General features: G+C 43.6%; 1 protein-coding gene across 4 annotated transcripts in view; it reads right to left on the bottom strand.

The window, feature by feature from the left end:
* Positions 1 to 419: 419 nt before the first annotated feature.
* The window catches only part of ADAMTS20 (ADAM metallopeptidase with thrombospondin type 1 motif 20), a 74,748-nt gene continuing 57,481 nt past the window's right edge, over positions 420 to 17,686 (bottom strand). The window contains exons 29-39 of one of the 4 annotated variants that reach the window (XM_081877775.1): positions 13,758 to 13,925; positions 10,339 to 10,512; positions 9,394 to 9,564; positions 8,359 to 8,559; positions 8,120 to 8,249; positions 7,915 to 8,009; positions 7,736 to 7,830; positions 7,025 to 7,158; positions 5,015 to 5,106; positions 2,376 to 2,480; positions 421 to 1,704 (exon numbers count right to left, since the gene is read on the bottom strand). In XM_081877775.1, the coding sequence (XP_081733901.1) occupies positions 1,615 to 1,704; positions 2,376 to 2,480; positions 5,015 to 5,106; positions 7,025 to 7,158; positions 7,736 to 7,830; positions 7,915 to 8,009; positions 8,120 to 8,249; positions 8,359 to 8,559; positions 9,394 to 9,564; positions 10,339 to 10,512; positions 13,758 to 13,925 (1,455 nt within the window). In that variant the 3' untranslated portion in view covers positions 421 to 1,614. Of the gene's footprint in view, positions 1,705 to 2,375; positions 2,481 to 5,014; positions 5,107 to 7,024; positions 7,159 to 7,735; positions 7,831 to 7,914; positions 8,010 to 8,119; positions 8,250 to 8,358; positions 8,560 to 9,393; positions 9,565 to 10,338; positions 10,513 to 13,757; positions 13,926 to 17,686 lie in introns of all 4 variants that reach the window. The other 3 variants (XM_081877777.1, XM_081877778.1, XM_081877776.1) reach the window with 3 other exon arrangements.

Genomic DNA, 17,686 nt, shown 5'->3' with positions numbered 1-17,686 from the left:
CTGATCAAGCCAGCTTAGCAAATGTGAACTCTTTGTTTTGTACAATAATAAGGATCTTAAGGGACGCGGGTGGTGCTGTGGGTTAAACCACAGAGCCTAGACTTACCGATCAGAAGGTCGGCGGTTCAAATCCCCGCAACGGGGTGAGCTCCTGTTGCTCAGTCCCTGCTCCTGCCAACCTAGCAGTTCGAAAGCACGTCAAAGTGCAAGTAGATAAATAGGTACCACTCCAGCAGGAAGGTAAACTGTGTTTCCATGCGCTGCTCTGGTTTGCCAGAAGCGGCATAGTCATGCTGGCCACATGACCCGGAAGCTGTACGCCGGCTCCCTCGGCCAATAAAGCGAGATGAGCGCCTCAACCCCAGAGTCTGCCACAACTGGACCTAATGGTCAGGAGTCAGTACAAGGATCTTAAGATATTCATTTAATAAACAACTTTACAAAAAGCCAGTTCAAGTTCTCTTCTTCTTTTTGCCAGGGGGTTGGGAGAGAATGCTCTAGTGCGAGTGAAATGTGCACAAGGGGAGCGCCTTCACAGGTCGATCACATGTACAGTAGCTCGGTTGGTGAGCGCGTGGTGCCGATAACACCAAGGTTGCAGGTTCAATCCCCATATGGGACAGCTGCATATTCTTGCAATGCAGGGGGGTTGGACTAGATGATCCTCAGGGTCCCTTTGAACTCTACGATTCTATGATTCTAATGGAATCGTAGTACCAAGCCCTACCCCCCGGCCTCCATGCAGCCACGTGCCTATCTGTTTGGTTTCTATGTGCATACAGACTGTGCAGAGAGGACCTGAACCTGCAGTTTGGAACTTTAATTTTTTGCAGGGTTGGTTTGCATATAGGATCTTGCTTCGGAGTCCCAGTGTTGCCCCGAGGAGGATTCTGATTCAGATGATGCCCCAGTGTCACACTTAAGGGAAATCCTCTGTACACTGTTTGGCCTGAAGTTGTGGCTCTGCCATCAGCGCCAAGCAGTGGGGGCTGGGCCCCCCTAAATTTGCAATGAAAGGGCCAATCCCCCCCAAAAAAAGTTCCAAAGTGGCCTTGCTGAGACTCTGCTATTTGTTACCATTTTCTCTGCAGGTCCCAAGGCCCAGCAGAACAGGATACAAACTGTGAAAGAAACATGCCCAGGCTGGAGCCAGCTACGTCCCCATGTACATTCACTATACATTCAGCCAATGTGTTCAGAGTGCTAGGGAGCTGCAAGAAACCCCGGATCTCAGAGAAATGTATTTATATGCTATGTGCATTTGTAATCACGTTTGCCATGTTTATGTCACTCGTTGCAGTTTTATGTGTGCGCATAAAACACCAAGGGGTCCGTTTTCCTTTTAAATGGGCGAAATGGCTTTAAGAATGTGCCCAGCAACCTGTGGCAGCTTCGTAGGAGGTTGTGGGTGTGGCAAGAAGCAGATTAACATAGAAGGAAGAGAAGGAATTCAGAGTAAACAAGCACTGGAGAGTTGAAAGGATTGAGGAAATAACAGCACCTTCAATATAATTCTTAAGGATTTCTTCATCATCTCCTCCTCCTCCTCCTCCTCCTCCTCCTCCTCCTCCTCCTTCTTCTTCTTCTTCTTCTTCTTCTTCTCTCTTTCTCTCTCTAGTTTATTTGAAGTTGGAGACCAGTGTTTCCATTAGGAATGCATTTCCCACAGAATCCTCCACATCTTCCATATATCTTAGTATCATCCTGGAAAGAACAGAAAATCACTTCATGAGAAGCATGCACTCATAGCTGCCTTGGAAGCAACAGCACCCCCTCGCTGCAGTGATGCGCAAGTTGTCTGAGAACCAGGAATCATGGGAAGGAGATGAAGCAATGACCTGCACGTCCTCTCCTTCTGTGCCATGTGGCAGGCAACTCCAAATCGCTCCCCCCACCCCAGCCGCCCTGCCTTAAAACAGGGCCTGCTTCTTCCAGATGTCTGTTGCCACTTTCCTTGTTCTCTTGCTTAAGAAGTCTTCTGAGATTAAGTCTTTACAGCCTCTTCTTCTTTTTTAAAGCCTGACGCTTTCCAACTCCTTAGTACAGTGGTACCTTGGGTTACATACACTTCAGGTTACATACGCTTCAGGTTACAGACTCTGCTAACCTAGAAATATTACCTCGGGTTAAGAACTTTGCTTCAGGATGAGAACAGAAATTGTGCTCCGGCAGCACGGCAGCAGCGGGAGGCCCTATTAGCTAAAGTGGTGCTTCAGGTTAAGAACAGTTTCAGGCTAAGAACAGACCTCCGGAACGAATTAAGTACTTAACCTGAGGTACCACTGTACCTGACTCAAGGTTCCTTTGCTGCTAATTGAAGCAGCTGGAGCAAACACCCCATCCCTGCAAATAATCATTGGTGCAAACAGACTTACTTGAGATTTGTGTATCTGAACTGTAACGTAATTTCCCTGAGCGATCCACTTTGCCGTAGGGGATAGCCTCAGCCCAGTTCCTGCCAAATTGATGCCAAACTGCCCCTTTTCAAGAGAGAGGAAAACATATAGATCAGCTTTAGAGCGTGGCTAGTAACATTGCTAATATTTGTGCAGGTGCGCCCAGAAATGAACAGCAGAAGCGGCAATAAAAGAAAGATGAGACAAGGAGGGCTGAGGTGGGGTGGAGAGGGTATGGGGCAGCATCACAAAAGAAGAGTTAAGAAAGGAGGATAAGGGGATAAGGGGGGGACAACATGTTGTAGCAAACAGCACAGTGACGTATACCGTATTTTTCGCCCTATAGGACGCACTTTTCCCCCTCCAAAAATGAAGGGGAAATGTGTGTGCGTCCTATGGGGCGAATGCAGGCTTCGCAGACCTCTCCGCAAGCAGCGGGAGCACTCCTGCTGCTTGCGGAGAGTTGCCTGCATGCTGAAGCCCGTGCACGCTGAGCTCAGTGCGTCCAGGCTTCGCGGACCTCTCCGCAAGCAGGGGGCTGGGGTCGGGGAAGCTAGGGCCTGGGGGGGGGAATATTTTTTTCCCCTTTATTCCCCCCCCCCAAAAAAACTAGGTGCACCTTATGGGACGGTGCGTCCTATAGGGCGAAAAATACGGTAATCGATTTAGAAAATCTTTCTGCTCTAACTACCAATTGGTTGAAAGGCAGATTTTAGCTCAAGAAAAGCTGTCGTATCACCCAGCTAGGAGAAATGTCACATGGTTCTTACCCAAAATATGAGGAAACAAGCAACTTAGAAGGCAAATTTCGAGACCGTGTGTATAAGGCCCTTAGTATTTCCAACTTCCTTCCTTTAATTTCTCTCTCTCTCTCTCTCTCTCTCTCTCTCTCTCTCTGTGTGTGTGTGTGTGTGAGAGAGAGAGAGAGAGAGAGTGAGTCAGCTGTTTGTGCAAGTGTCAGGTGGGCAGAAACATTGTCAGGTATGTGTGTGTGCTTTTGTTAAGTGTGTGAAGGGGTGTGTGTGCATGCGTGGTCATCTGTCCAGCATTGCACATTTTTGCTCCTCTGCCCCCAGCCCATCTTCAACAGGCACCAGTCGCTACCACGTTAGATATTTGAAATAATAATAATAATATGTACCCCACCCATCTGACTGGGTTATCCTAGGCACTGTGTAGCTTCGAGCACATATAAAAACATAATAAAACATTACACATTAAAAAGCTTGTCTATACAGGGCTGCCTTCTAAAAGTTACATCCTAGATACACCCTAAAGTTGGGGAACCTGCCATGGATTAGGGCTGTGTTATTCAACCAGTGTACCATGGCACCCTGGGGTGCCTTGAATGATGGCCAGGGGTGCTGTGGGCAACACTGGCCTCTGTCCCTCCTTCCTTCCCTCCCTCCTCTGATGCCTTCTCACGTCTCTGCCTCCCAAAGGCTTGCACAGCTGTTTGTTGCAGCAGCCCTGGCTACAAGCTCAGCAGGCAAATGGTGCCTCTGGGGCTGGTCAGGGGAGAGGAGAGGAGGCTGAGAGAACACTCTGCAAGGGAGGATGTTCAAAAAGGGGCTGCCAGCTCCCTAAAGGGGAGCCACAGAAATAATGCAGTTGGTCAAGGGAGCCATGGACTCAAAAAGGTTGAAAACTTCTGGATTAGGTCAATGCCTCTGTCGTACCGCTCTGAAAAAGACTGCCTTGACTCCAACCTAAAGCACAATTGCTGAAGAGAAGTTGTGAGATCACAAGAGGGCAGTGTTGCATTGCAGACTCCAGATGCAACGGGTCGGAAGGGAGGGGGGTCTACAAGAAGTGGCGAGACAAAGGAAGAGGGAAAGAGCAGGTGAACAGAAAGAGGGGATTTCAAGAAAAGAGGGGAAAGGGTAAAAAAAGAGAAAGAAACAGGAACAAAACACCTCATGGGATTTGGGTACTGATTTCTGCCAGACACTAGGAAAATTCTCACATCTCTACAGTGCTTGCCAATGGCTGAAAATCCCTCACACTTGCTTGGGAATGTGCCCCATCAAATGCAATGAATGGCAAGCCAAATTCTATAGTCCTTCTGATCATTGGAGTCACTGAACATTTGAAAACAGATAAAATGTGGGAAACCAGCTGAAGATGAGGCCGAAATGAAATAAAAAGGGAGCAAGCAAGAAAAGAGGGATATTTGGGTATTTAAAGATTTCAACAAAATCAACTATGCATCTGGGAAAGTTGTTTGTTCACCCCTTGTTTGGACACTTCTGGACATATTGGAATCACATTTGGTTCTGAGATCAAAGAGTTTGTTTGTTGTCTAGTTGGACACAATTTTCAAACAAGTTGGCAAACTTGACTTTCAAACCTTCCGTGATATTAACCAAATACGGCATAATGGCTCCTAAGATCAAGAGGGAAGGTTTTCGTCTATGTTTGGATACAGTTGGACACCATTTTGACTCAAGATGGCAGACCGAGCCTTTCAAAACTACACTGATTTCAAAACTGCACTATTCTTTCGATTTCTTAGAGTTCCTGAGCAACACTGGGTATGAGGCTGCTAATACTTAATGGACTGGGAAAAAATGCATGACAAAGGAAAATTGAGTCCCATCTCTATCCCTGACACGTACCTGTGGGCATCTAGCAGCGCTGTAACAGTCTCCAGCTGTGGCAAAAGGAACGGGCTTCCCAAGTATGGTGTGAGCAAAACGGAAGTCGGTGGCTAGCAAGCAAAAGTGAAAGCTTGTTATGGCCAGCAAAACTAGTTAAATTCTTGATTCGTGCCCGCCCCATGGAAGGTAAGGTAAAGAACCCCTGGACAGTTAAGTCCAGTCAAAAATGACTGTGGGGTTGCAGCACTCATCTCACTTTCAGGCCGAGGGAGCCAGCGTTTATCCACAAACAGCTTTCCGGGTCATGTGGCCAGCATGACTAAACCGCTTCTGGCTCAACGGGACACCGTGATGAGTGCCAGAGAGCATGGAAACACTGCTTATCTTCCAGCCGCAGTGGGACCTATTTATCTACTTGCACTGGTGTGCTTTCGAACTGCTAGGTTGGCAGGAGATGGGACAAAGCAACGGGAGCTCACTCTGTTGTGGGGATTTGAACCGCCAACCTTCTGATTAGCAAGCCCAAGAGGCTCAGTGGTTTAGACCACAGCGCCACCCGCATCCCCGTGGAAGAAAGGGTGGATGAAGATCTACATTGGGAACAAGGAGGGGAATAAAGGTCTACAATGGGAACAAGGGTGGGAGTGGAAGACCAGCAGCACCTCTTATACACCAAGACGCTGCTGTAGAGGCAGCATGGGGAGGCTGCCAGGGAGGAGGCAGAGCTGGTCTCTAAGGAAAGTGCCAAAGTTGTTGCTGCTACCTCAGCAGCAGCAGTAGCAGCAACATCATCAGGCAATGCATTCCCTGGAGGCCAGATTGCTGCCCCTGTGGATCCTGCCGTCTGAGGCAGTTGCCTCAGCTTGCCTCATGGGTGGACCAGCCCTGCCCTGCGCTTTCAGAACTCTGAGTTGGTGGAGGCCTAAGTGCATGGCAAACATGGAACTACACCACTCTGTTTCTATTCCCCCCCAGTTCCCTTAAAGCATCTAGTTTAAGGGCTGGAACAGACATGGCCATAAAAGTGCTTGAATAGGTCTCAGGTCTCTTTAAACTTTTGCAAATAGCAACCACCGTGGGGCACTGTGTGTGTGTGTGTCTCTCTCTCTCTCTCTCTCTGTGTGTGTGTGTGTGTGTGTGTGTGTGTGTGTGTGTCTGTCTGTCTCAGGACATGTCAGGACAACAGGGGAGGGAAAATATAACCCTTTCAAAGAGCTATTTCCCCACTGAAAATGGCCTTTCTGAAGTTGCTATCAGCCTATCAGGGCAGGGATAGCCTTGGCTGCAGTAATCTATGGCCTGGGAAGCTCAGTACTGTACTGAATTGCTACAAGGAGCTTTATGCGGGTCTGCCTTTGCAGACTGTATGGGAAAGCTGCAGTGGTTGCATCTGCATATCCAATACAAAGGACTGGTTTTGACCTATAAAGCTCTGTCCATCCCAATAGATATTTGGAGCGCCTCTCCTGACATGAACCTACTTGGATCCTGCCGTCTTCATGTGAGGCCCACTGCCCCCTCTGAGGGAGGTTGGGAGGGTGGCAAAAAGGGAGAGCTCTTTCCACTGTCATTCCCCTTGTGGTGTTGACATTAGTGCCATTAGGAAAACCATAAAAGCCTCCTTTCTGCCTTAATCTGGATTGTAGTTGCTATTTGCAAAAGTTGAGAGAGAGCAGAGATCGGATGACAAATCTCTAGCATCGCACTGAGTTTGGCCTTTGCACAGATTGAGAAGAGAGAACAATATGGCCGGCTGCTTTGGGGAGAGGCTACACATACAAGCTCACCTCTTGATAGAAGCATCACACCATAATGATGTGCGCATGCGAAAACCTATCACAAATCAAACCCTACCAAGAAGATATTTCATTGAATCTCACATCACCTCCAATATATCATTATGTAATGAAAGACGGGGGGGGGGGGGATAGACTTTTTATTTCAAAAGGGCACTACTGGGAATACAATTTGTGTTTTCAACAGTCACTCAGTCATTGCAAAACACAGTATTATTACATAAAGACTCACTTTTAATCTCCAAAGAACTGAGGTCAATTCTTATTTTCCTAAAAATGGTGTAGCCAGCTGCAGGGTAGTCATCTCTGCACATGCAGTCTTGCCGTCTACTTCCATTAAAAGGACACTCGTATGGATTTTGCAGCCTACAAATAAACGTTCTTTAGTTTTTGCCTTCATCACAGCAAAGTGCTATTCCTTATTAAAAGCCTGAAGAGGGTGAAAACTAATGAGGTTACATTATGCAACACGGAGGGTTGTATAAACGCCTACAGATTTGCAGCTGAAAGCTGTGAAAACAATCCAGGAACGCTAAACATCTTTTAAGTCCTGTTGATATTATGGAGAGAGGTGTAAGCATGTCCTTAACTCTCACATTAAAAATAAATAGGATTTAGAAATTCTTAACTGGATCATGCCCAGCATATGGAGCCACTGCAGATGCAATGCTTAGAAATAAGCCATGCTCAGGTTGTGAGTTTTGGTAGAGCTCTGGCCAAATAATAGCATGGATTATGGGAGCTGGAGTTTGCTCCAGATGAATTCTGAAACTATTTGCACATGCTCAGTTTGGAGCATGCAGGATACGACCATTTAGCAATTCCTAGGTTCTTCAACATTAATTCAGACCATAATAAGGAACAGACATATAATTCTGCAACTTACATATGAATACAGTATATCTACAAATAAAGAAAGGTTAAAAAAGTAAAATCACAGTACCTATATCCATATACTTCTGAAAAGTTATCTGCTTCCCCTTTGGCCAGTGTTAAATATTCTTTGGGATCCTCTAGCCACATGTCTGAACAAAAAATCTACAACAGAAACATAGAATTCCTTTAGAAAAAGATGGATTTCCTCCACATATCTCCCCTCTCAGATAAAAGGAGTAACAATACCTTTATCTTTCTTCCTTTAATGTTTAGCAAATATTCCCCATCCTTTCTAATCTTTTTTCTGATCTGGATTTCTTTGCAGCTGGTTATCATCTCACCTAAAAATAGACGTGTCAGGTCATTTTGTGTGTGTGTGTGTGTGTGTGTGTGTGTGTGTGTGTGAATGAAGCATTCCATTGTATCCGCGGCACATATCTGAATTACTTACAGTCTTTTGCATGGCAAATCCTTCTAGCTGCAGGTTTCAAATGTGACAGACACAAGTCACTGGGTGAACCACTTTGGGTCATGCATTCTACTCTTCTTCCTGCCGTCCCCTTTCCACAAGGTGCTGAACACTTAAACAGAGGTCATAGAAATAATTTAGACAACAGCAAACAAGTCAAGATGGAGGCCACAATTCCTTCCTGGACTGAGGCATCTTAACCTGGCTGAGTCAATACTCACCTGACTCCATTTCCCCACATTCCATGATGCGGCAAGTGGACACGCCACAACATTACATTTATTCATCAGTGGTGACTGAGCCAGTGGGCAATTTCTGTATGCTATTTTCCGAAGGCTGTTGGTATGGCTGCTCCAGGCATTGTGGGCTTCTACGCAGTATGAGGTCTTCTGCTGGTTCTCAAGATAACAGCTAGCTGGACACTAAAATAATATAATTACTGTCACAAAAGGCACATGAAGTTAATTGTTATTATACTTGTGAGTCGAGGACCCGCCACCCGCTTGAGGATAAGAAAGACAGAAGGACAAAGTATATAAAAATTCCTACCAGGCCCCTTGGACAACCAAGGCAACCAACCACAGGTCCATAGCAAGGTCAAAAACATGGAAATGAACTAAAGGGAGGATGGGTGGGTGATCCGACGAAACCCAGCAGCGCAATGAGAGGGCAATGCTGCCACTGCCACATTTGAGTAGCTAAACCCCACCCCCTCAGCTTCCACCTGATTGGTTGGTTGCCAGGGAGTGCGGCACGGCAGCTGGGACAGCAGACGAAGGGGCCAGAACGCCCCCTGCCGACATGGGAAATGGCTCCCGCTCACAACTCCTCCCGTCTGGAGATATTGCAACCTTCTTCTATGCATGTTTCCTAGAAGGAAGTCCCTTTTTCAATGGGCTTACTCCCAAGAAAGTAGGCATAGGATTTTATCTCTTGGTAGTTCCACCTCCCTCAGAAATTCAGGGTGGCAGCTGCTCTGCACAAGACATTTTTTGTGTGGCAACCCCTAAAATCTTTAGGCTACATGCCACAAAATACAAAACTTTTTCAACATAAATAGATGTTCATGTTGGGAAAAGCAGCTCCAAGGTCTATAACCATAACAAAAGCAAACTGAATCGGTGAGAGAATTCAATGAATGTTTTTGAACTGTTGGTAGGAGAGACTGTTTGTACTCCAATGCTTTTTTTAAAAAATGCATTTGTTCTTGTCAGGTATAAAATCAGACACCTGGTCACAAATGCACATATACATACCTGTGAGGAGTCAACTGTAATGACAATATATTTACAGGAAGCCAGTTTGCATTTCTTGCTGGATGGAGGTTTCGCGCCAGAATCACAGAGTCTTTCGTTTACTTGGATTCCGTTTTCATCCACACACCTCACCTTGCGGTATGTTTCCCTTTTTTGACATGATGAGGAACACTGAAGATGACAAGAACAAATCCTATAAGATAGACTACATTTCTGAAGCTGAGTTTTTCCCCCAAAGAAGCTTGTCCCAAATGTGGCCACTCTGAAAGCAAGTGGAATTCTGTAGCTACTCGTTTTTATTAAAGCTTTATATATGATATTAAGTGGTGGTGCTAAGAGTAGCATTTCAGGGTGGGCATCTCATGGAAGCTACATGTTTCATGTCTGCCCTAGTGGAGAGCTGTTCAAGTTGTTCCTCAATCAGGCATTTGGATTTTCCACACTGGGTGAAATATGTCTATTTCACAGAAGACCGAGAGTCAACGGAATAAGTTCACATCAAAATCACTTCTTGTTCCCTGTGTGTCACCATGACATTCAAAGCCACTCAGAGTTGTAAAGGAAAATGTATCACTGTTTTGATTTCCCCATTTACACTATTGGGGCACCCTATTAATGCAGCCATAGAGTCATATATCATAAAGCAATCTTCAGATCTTTCTTCAACAGATCGCCTTTGATCCTTAAAATATGTGTGTCAGTAGCGTTACCACCCACCTCACTTTACGGGCATCTTCATTGGCAGGGACTGAAGTAGACAAATATGTGGGCAAACAGCAGAATGCACAAATAATACACATATGGGAACGGTGTTTCATGTCACTATGATGGTCTTCCCACTGCAAATATTTTTTAACAAGTAGTATAACTGCAGCCAAGCCTGTAGACATCTGTAACTGGTTTAAATAATCTCAAGCAGGAAGATTATTTCTTGGCCATACTTACATCTTGCCATTCGTCAGTCAGCCAGTGATACTGTACACAGGCAGGCAGCCAACAAGGCCTCTTACTAGGTGGTTGCATCAGATAATTACACAGCACTTCATCAACTGTCCCGCTGCCTCTCAACCTACAGTAAACATCCCGATGTTGAACTCCTTCTCCACAGGTCACGGAACACTGAAATAAATAAATGTGCACACACAGACATAGAAAAACCAGGGAAATGAGTGAATGAGACATAACAGGGCAATCCAAACCATATCTGCACAGAGGAAAGCCCTGATGAGCTCAAGGGTGCTTAACCCAAGTATGTATTGTTAGGAGTACAACATTCATACTTTTTAATAGTCACTAACTCTGCTAGGGTATACATACTCTAAAATAAATCACTGGGGTTTACACCCAGGTAAGTGGAAACAGGACTGCAGCCTACCTACTTACCTTGGAGTAGGTCCTGTTAAACTCAGAATGACACTTATGAGTTGGCAAGTATAGATCTTTGCTGTAAAACAGCACAGGAAATCTTGCTCTATTAGTGGGAGACAATTGTCAGTTGTGAGCCATTGCACCCACAAGCCATATATGGAGAAATATATCAATGTAATTTTCTCTCAGTTCCCCATTTTTCCGATTTTAAGTTTAGATTTCCACATCAGTTCATGGTCTCTCCTAGAATCCACCTTTTCGTGTGCAATTTTGCCCAATATCTACATTTTTAATTTTTTTTTGCAAAGCAGCTTTCCCTAGTATAATGCATTTTATGTTGTTTTCAGTAAAATATATGCGCCTATATGCACATTTTACCTTGGTTTGGGCATCTTAGTACACATTACTTGGCTGAAGAACTGCATTGCAAAATTCAGGGAAGTGTGAATTGTGAAGGATGGCCGAACCTCAGTTTGCAGATCATTTTGGGAAATGTGGATTAAGTTCACCTTTAAACGCAGGCTGAATCAAAATTATCTCCCATCCCTTGTTGTGTAGGCAAAAGTGGAGAGTTCCGTCATTGGAAAACCACAATATATGGTTGTTAGCATGTATTGTCAGTCATGAGCTGTGCAGGCTTATAAGGAGGGCTGGAAAGCAACTGAGCAAATGTTCTCTTTATTTCTTAGCACTCGTACATGGCATTCATGTAAGTGGTAAAGAGGGAATTTATTCACATGCTGATGTCACTTGCCTTCTCTCTCTCACAGAAATCAAAGGCCCCATGCTTTCAAGCAGCTTCATCTTACCATTGCCAATGTTTTCCAGACTTCAAAAATGACTGAATCATATTTAGCCATTATTGCCTAGACCCTTTCATTGCATATTTGTTTCATTTTTTTTTTTTAAGTCATACTCTCCTCTGCAGCCTTTTAATGTTAATTCTCCATGGCACATTTCCTAAAATGTGTGCCTCTTGAACAGGCAGAATATATAGCCTTCTTGTACGTGAGTGAAAAAAGCACATACCACAACTTGTTTCCATTAACTTTATTTGAAAATCGCAGATGGGGAGCTGGAGTTTCTATTCTCCAGACTCATTTGTACCATAACTATTAACTTTATGGTGATCTGTATGTAAGCATGAAAGGAGAGCAGATCCTCTATACGTGTTTTGCTTTGTAGTCATCTCCATCAATTGCATTCACTGACGCAAGGCACATCCCTCCACAGAATGTTAATTAACTTCAGAACTGCATTGACACAATGCGGCACAATGAAAAATGATGTGTAATAATTTAGGACACATATATGACGCATATATGGCCACTGGTCCCATCACCTCCTGGCAAATAGAAGGGGAAGAAATGGAGGCAGTGAGAGATTTTACTTTCTTGGGCTCCATGATCACTGCAGATGGTGACAGCAGCCACAAAATTAAAAGAAGGCTGATCGCCAAAGAATTGATGCTTTTGAATTATGGTGCTGGAGGAGACTCTTGAGAGTCCCATGGACTGCAAGAAGATCAAACCTATCCATTCTTAAGAAATCAGCCCTGAGTGCTCACTGGAAGGACAGATCCTGAAGCTGAGGCTCCAATACTTTGGCCACCTCATGAGAAGAGAAGACTCCCTGGAAAAGACCCTGACGTTGGGAAAGATGGAGGGCACAAGGAGAAGGGGACAACAGAGGACGAGATGGTTGGATAGTGTTCTCAAAGCTACCAGCATGAGTTTGATCAAACTGCAGGAGGCAGTGGAAGACAGAAGTGCCTGGCGTGCTCTGGTCCATGGGGTCACGAAGAGTCGGACACGACTAAACGACTAAACGACTAAACAACAACAAATGACCGCATTGTCCTAATCATAAAGGAAGGGCTGTAGATCAATAGTAGAACATCTTCTTCCCATGCAGAAGGCCCCAGTTTGTATCTCTGGCATCTCCAAGGTAGGACTGAGAGAGACCTGAGACTATCCTGGTGATGATTCAGTGTAATGTAGCTTCCTAAGGTCCTATTATGCTTTCACCACATGTTAAGAGAGACTAAAATGAGATGGATGGAAGGGGATGATTGTAGCAGGCTTGCACAGCTTATGGCGTCTCAAACTGGCGACAGCTCTTGAGCCAAATATTGTGGCCTGCTTGGTGTCTGACAACCCATGCCAGCCCAGGCAGACCCCCAAATTCAAGAGGCCTTATTGAGTGGCTGGTAAGTTACTGTCTATTGTTGGCTCACTGTGTTCAGCCCAGTGGTGTGCAAATTGTGCATTTCTGAATTATAGCAACGGTGGTCCAATGTGTTCAGAATCAACCTGTGGCTAGCCTAGTATCTCAGATTTGCCACTTTTGTGAAATATTTCTGAATAACCAGAACCACACAATACAAGAGAATACTGCCTAGTGAAGGCTAAGCACTTAAAAACCTCATTGATTTCAATGGGAGAGTTAAAATCCAGTCAAATCCTGTGTTTACTCAGGATTCTTCAATGGGGCTTATTTCCATGTGACTATTGTGTCCAGATAATGGCCTAAGAAAATTAAATGCTGTAGCAAAACTGGATTGGTACCCCAACTTGGAAGTGTCTTAAATTCTTATTAAGAATGTATTTGTCCCCTGCCCCCAACATTTCCCAAGTGTTATTTTTTAGATTGCACTGCTTGGTGTTTTTTTGTATTTTGTTCCTTGAGTTTCATTGAAAGTTTGTATTTTCAGTTAATTTGTATTCTATTTTATGTTGCTGTTGTTTTACCTTGTAAAACTCTAAGAGCTTTTTAATATATTAATTGGTCTATAAACTGATTAAACAAATAAGTAAATAAATAAATAAATAAATAAATAACAACTGTCATTAGACAGTAGATTGGACCATACGAGCCAAACTCTACTGGGTGCACCACAGTACAAAAAAGTTAGGTACTATATTTCATTGCAGAAGGTATGACCTTCTCTCTGCTGCAGAACTGTATCGTGACTTGACTGCAAGACTAAAAAATACCTCATTCCACCTGTTGGCCTTCCATTCAGGACATCGGGCAGCTCTGCAAACTTTGTGGGTTCGAGGCTTCTTTAAATGCTGGCACATATTATCCCCTAGTTTAATTTGGAAGTTGTTAACGCAATATATGTCGCGATCCTTTACACCCTTCCCACAGGATACAGAGCACTGTAAAAGAAAGAAGAATCAAACGTTCTCAGCTGTTTGACTTTAGAATGACATTTTCATAGCAGAAGCATGGCCAATTATTGGTGCAAATATTGCATGGCAAATAAATGCTACTATGCTGAATCAGGTCCATTTTGGCCACAATCATACACCCACTTAAGGGAGAGGGCCCTATTGAAGATAGAGGCACTTACTCATGAACAAACATTCATAGGGTTCTACTGTGTGGTCAACCATGTGAGTCTTGAAGTTCTCAAACAGGACATGTTGGCCAGTGATGCAGTTACACAATTTTGGAGTCCAGACTTAACAGTCTTACAGAGAATCTCTCTGTGTTGCTTTGCTTACTTTGAAGTCAGCCCTGCAGTGTTTGGTGGTCCCCCTGCTCACTCTGCTAAGTGGGTCCTCCTCCAATTCTACCCTCAAGTCCTGCCCTGGCACCACCACTGATGTTGACAGTGACCACGTCCTGCTCTTTGTTCCCATGGCCTGGCATCCAAACATTCCATTTTGCTTACTTGCTTAATAGCATGTTGATATATCTATCCTCTGTGTGACCACCCATCTCTGTATTTTTACTCTGATTCTCACAAGTCTTATAGCGGTAGGAGGAAATCTTACTGGAAAGTCAGGTGGAGTTAATACCAGAGCTGGTCAGTACCAGAGCACCCTCCGAGGCCCTATCACTAACAATTATCTTTCTGTTTTCTGTTGCCCTGATCTGCCCTGGGCTTGGCAGACATTTAAATTTACCACATTGGCAGTAACACTACTACATGGTGGGCCATAATGGGAACTTAAAATAGCAGTTAGACCCAAATGCTCAGGGCAGCTAAAATAAGTCAGCAGTTGCCTGCCCATTTGTAGTTGTGTTTAAGATTTACCTACTTCAGCAGCCTTACTTTCCCCAAAGCAAAAATTAATACAGTTCTTATTTTCAGCAAATGGAAACATTTCTAAGGCTACTGACTGAGACTTGCATTTTACATCACTGTATCTAGCAGGATGTCTCATATTTCTATGGAACTTACATATAGATTGTATGGTGAAACTTGCCTATAGTTTTACTGAAAAGTAGGATTTACTTCATTGTATATACAGTTAGGACTAGGGATGTCAGTGTATTTGTTTTCTTATGCTAAATTTTCAAACACTACAGGCTTTGTATTCTGTTACACTTTGAGGGTATTCTAATGAGGGGGAAAGACCCATGCGAAGGATATTTGATATTTCCTGCAAGGTATTCTTTTCTCTTATCCAAGCCCTTGAGCATGAGGCGACAGAGAACCTGCCACTTTTGCAAACCTTATCATTATAAAGGCATTTCAAAGAGCCAGTTCTGGAAGGATTAAGTATCAAAGGACCCCAGTGATAAGCTCCACATTAAAGTCTTTACACTGTAAACAGAACTTGATAAATGGTGGCAGGTGTTTGAAAAAGACACCACGTATTTCCTATTGTCTCAAAAGGCTCATCTTTTTTCTTTCTTTTTTAAAGTTCACTTATACTGTAAGGCAGATCTAATCATTTAATTTCTTTATCTGAAGTACCAACATGAAAACAGATCCAGTGTCAGTGTATTAGGCTGTCCCCTCCTTCCTCAGCGGTTTCCATTTCCGCAGTATGAGCTATTCCTCACCAGATACTTCCATTTTTCCTCTGTTTCCGAGGTCTGCGGTTTCCAAACAATATTCACCGAAGGCAACAGTGTTAAGGTAAGAATGTTGTTCTGTTCTTTACTTTCATAGCAAGGAAACATGCCTGGTCTACTCAGTGATTAATAATAAAAAATTAAGGGTGCAATCCAGCCACAGCTAAGCAAGTCCTTTTTTCAGCAGGAATTCACCAGAGTTCAGTTCCTGCACCTTTCAGGTGGGCACCACTGACATAATAAGAGAGCAAAGGAGGCGTTCATCGCGAGTTCCGGCACCTCTTTTTCCAGAAAAACAGCACTGCTTTAAAAGCACCATCAGTTTCAATGGAATAATTAAGCCAGTGCTGAACTCTCCCCATTTGAAATCTACAGGATTTGCATTAGAAGGATAATGCTTACAGTGCCAATATAAAAAAGCAGACGGCTGCTCATTAGTAATTCAAACAGCGGCTTGTTATAAATGTATTGTTTGAAATGTGAAGATATAAATGCTTTAATTGTGACCTGCTGAATCCCTCAAATGTATAACGACAGCATGCAAATGCTCTGAAATAAAACCAATGCTGTCTTTGATCAAATGGGCACCAGTTTTGCTTGCAAGGAATATGGGGAATATTTTGCTGTTTACAAAATGCTCATTTTAAGTTGTGCTTGTATAGAATAACACAGAACAGGACGCAGACAATATATACTATAGAAGATGGTGTTTGTGCAAGTGTGTTTTATGAAGTCACTTTAGTAGGTTTAGCTTCTTAAGAGGATTTCTTGATAATGGTCAATGAAGTGTCAATTAATGTACAATAAAATAATGACAAAACAGACAGAGTATAGAGTGGAAGTTAGTAATTCAGAAAGGATAAAGAAAAAACATTAGCTGTACGCTAGTAATGGAAGGAAAGCAACAAGAAGTGCAGCAGCTGTGGAAAAAATATTAGGAGTGGGGAAAGTACCAAATGTATGATTTTTAAAAAAAGTCTTCCTTGGCCTAGTTTGATAATGTGACACTGCTTATAAAAAGTTTCAAAACATACATGCAAGAGAGTATTGTACTCTACTGAATGGGCAAGCGGATTCATCTGCCTTAGATAAAGCAACTGGTCTATTGCGACAGGCTGATGCCTGAAACATATTGGGAATTAAAATTATCTCTTTGTCTACTACACAGATGGTGCCAGAGGGCAGGATCCATCAAAGTTGTTCTGTCAGCACAAGAACTCCAGAGCAGATTTGGGAGAGGCACGGGGTGTGAGGAGAGGAGAGGGAGGAAAGTTCTGTTGTGAAGACGGAAATCTTTGTGCCAGTGGAATGACTTCACTGGATACTGCTCATGGTTTTTACATATATAAAGAGCTCTTAAGTGTTAAGACACTTATTTGCTCTAGATGAAAAAGCTAAAGGCCAAAGACTCATACTCCAGTGTTGCTCTCTACTGAATTTTACTAAAATCTATGGGATTTGTTCCTTACACATAACTGTGCCCGACTGTGTATCTCTATTATTAACTTTGCACTAGTGATGGGTGAGCCTCCTCTGCCTCGGTTCACTTCAGGTTGGCTTGGAAAGAAATTGAGTTATCTCCTCCCAAATAGGGTCCAATCCCAACCTCGTAGTCACTCACACTTATCTTCCACCAGTACCTCAAAATCCACCCCCACTTATCAGGTGGCAGTTCAAATAATAGTAATAGTAATAGTAATAGTAATAGTAATAGTAATAGTAATAGTAATAGTAATAGTAATAATAATAATAGTTGTTGTTGTTATTATTATTATTATTATTATTATTATTATTATTATTATTTATACCTCACCCATTTGGCTGGGTTTCCCAGCCACTCTGGGCGGCTTCCAACAAAATATTAAAATACAATAGTCTATTAAACATTAAAAGTTTCCCTAAACAGGGCTGCCTTCAGATGTCTTCTAAAAGTCTGGTCATTGTTTTTCTCTTTGACATCTGGTGGGAGGGCGTTCCACAGGGCGGGTGCCACCACCGAGAAGGCCCTCTGCCTGGTTCCCTGTAACTTGGCTTCTCGCAGCAAGGGAACTGCCAGAATGTACATTAAGCTGTAGGGAGACTGATGGAAGGGATGCCTTTCCTTCCTATT

This window comes from Podarcis erhardii (genome assembly GCF_964252035.2).
Source record: "Podarcis erhardii genome assembly, chromosome: 10".
NCBI lineage: Eukaryota > Metazoa > Chordata > Lepidosauria > Squamata > Lacertidae > Podarcis > Podarcis erhardii.
This window is presented reverse-complemented; position numbering and strand designations above follow the sequence as displayed.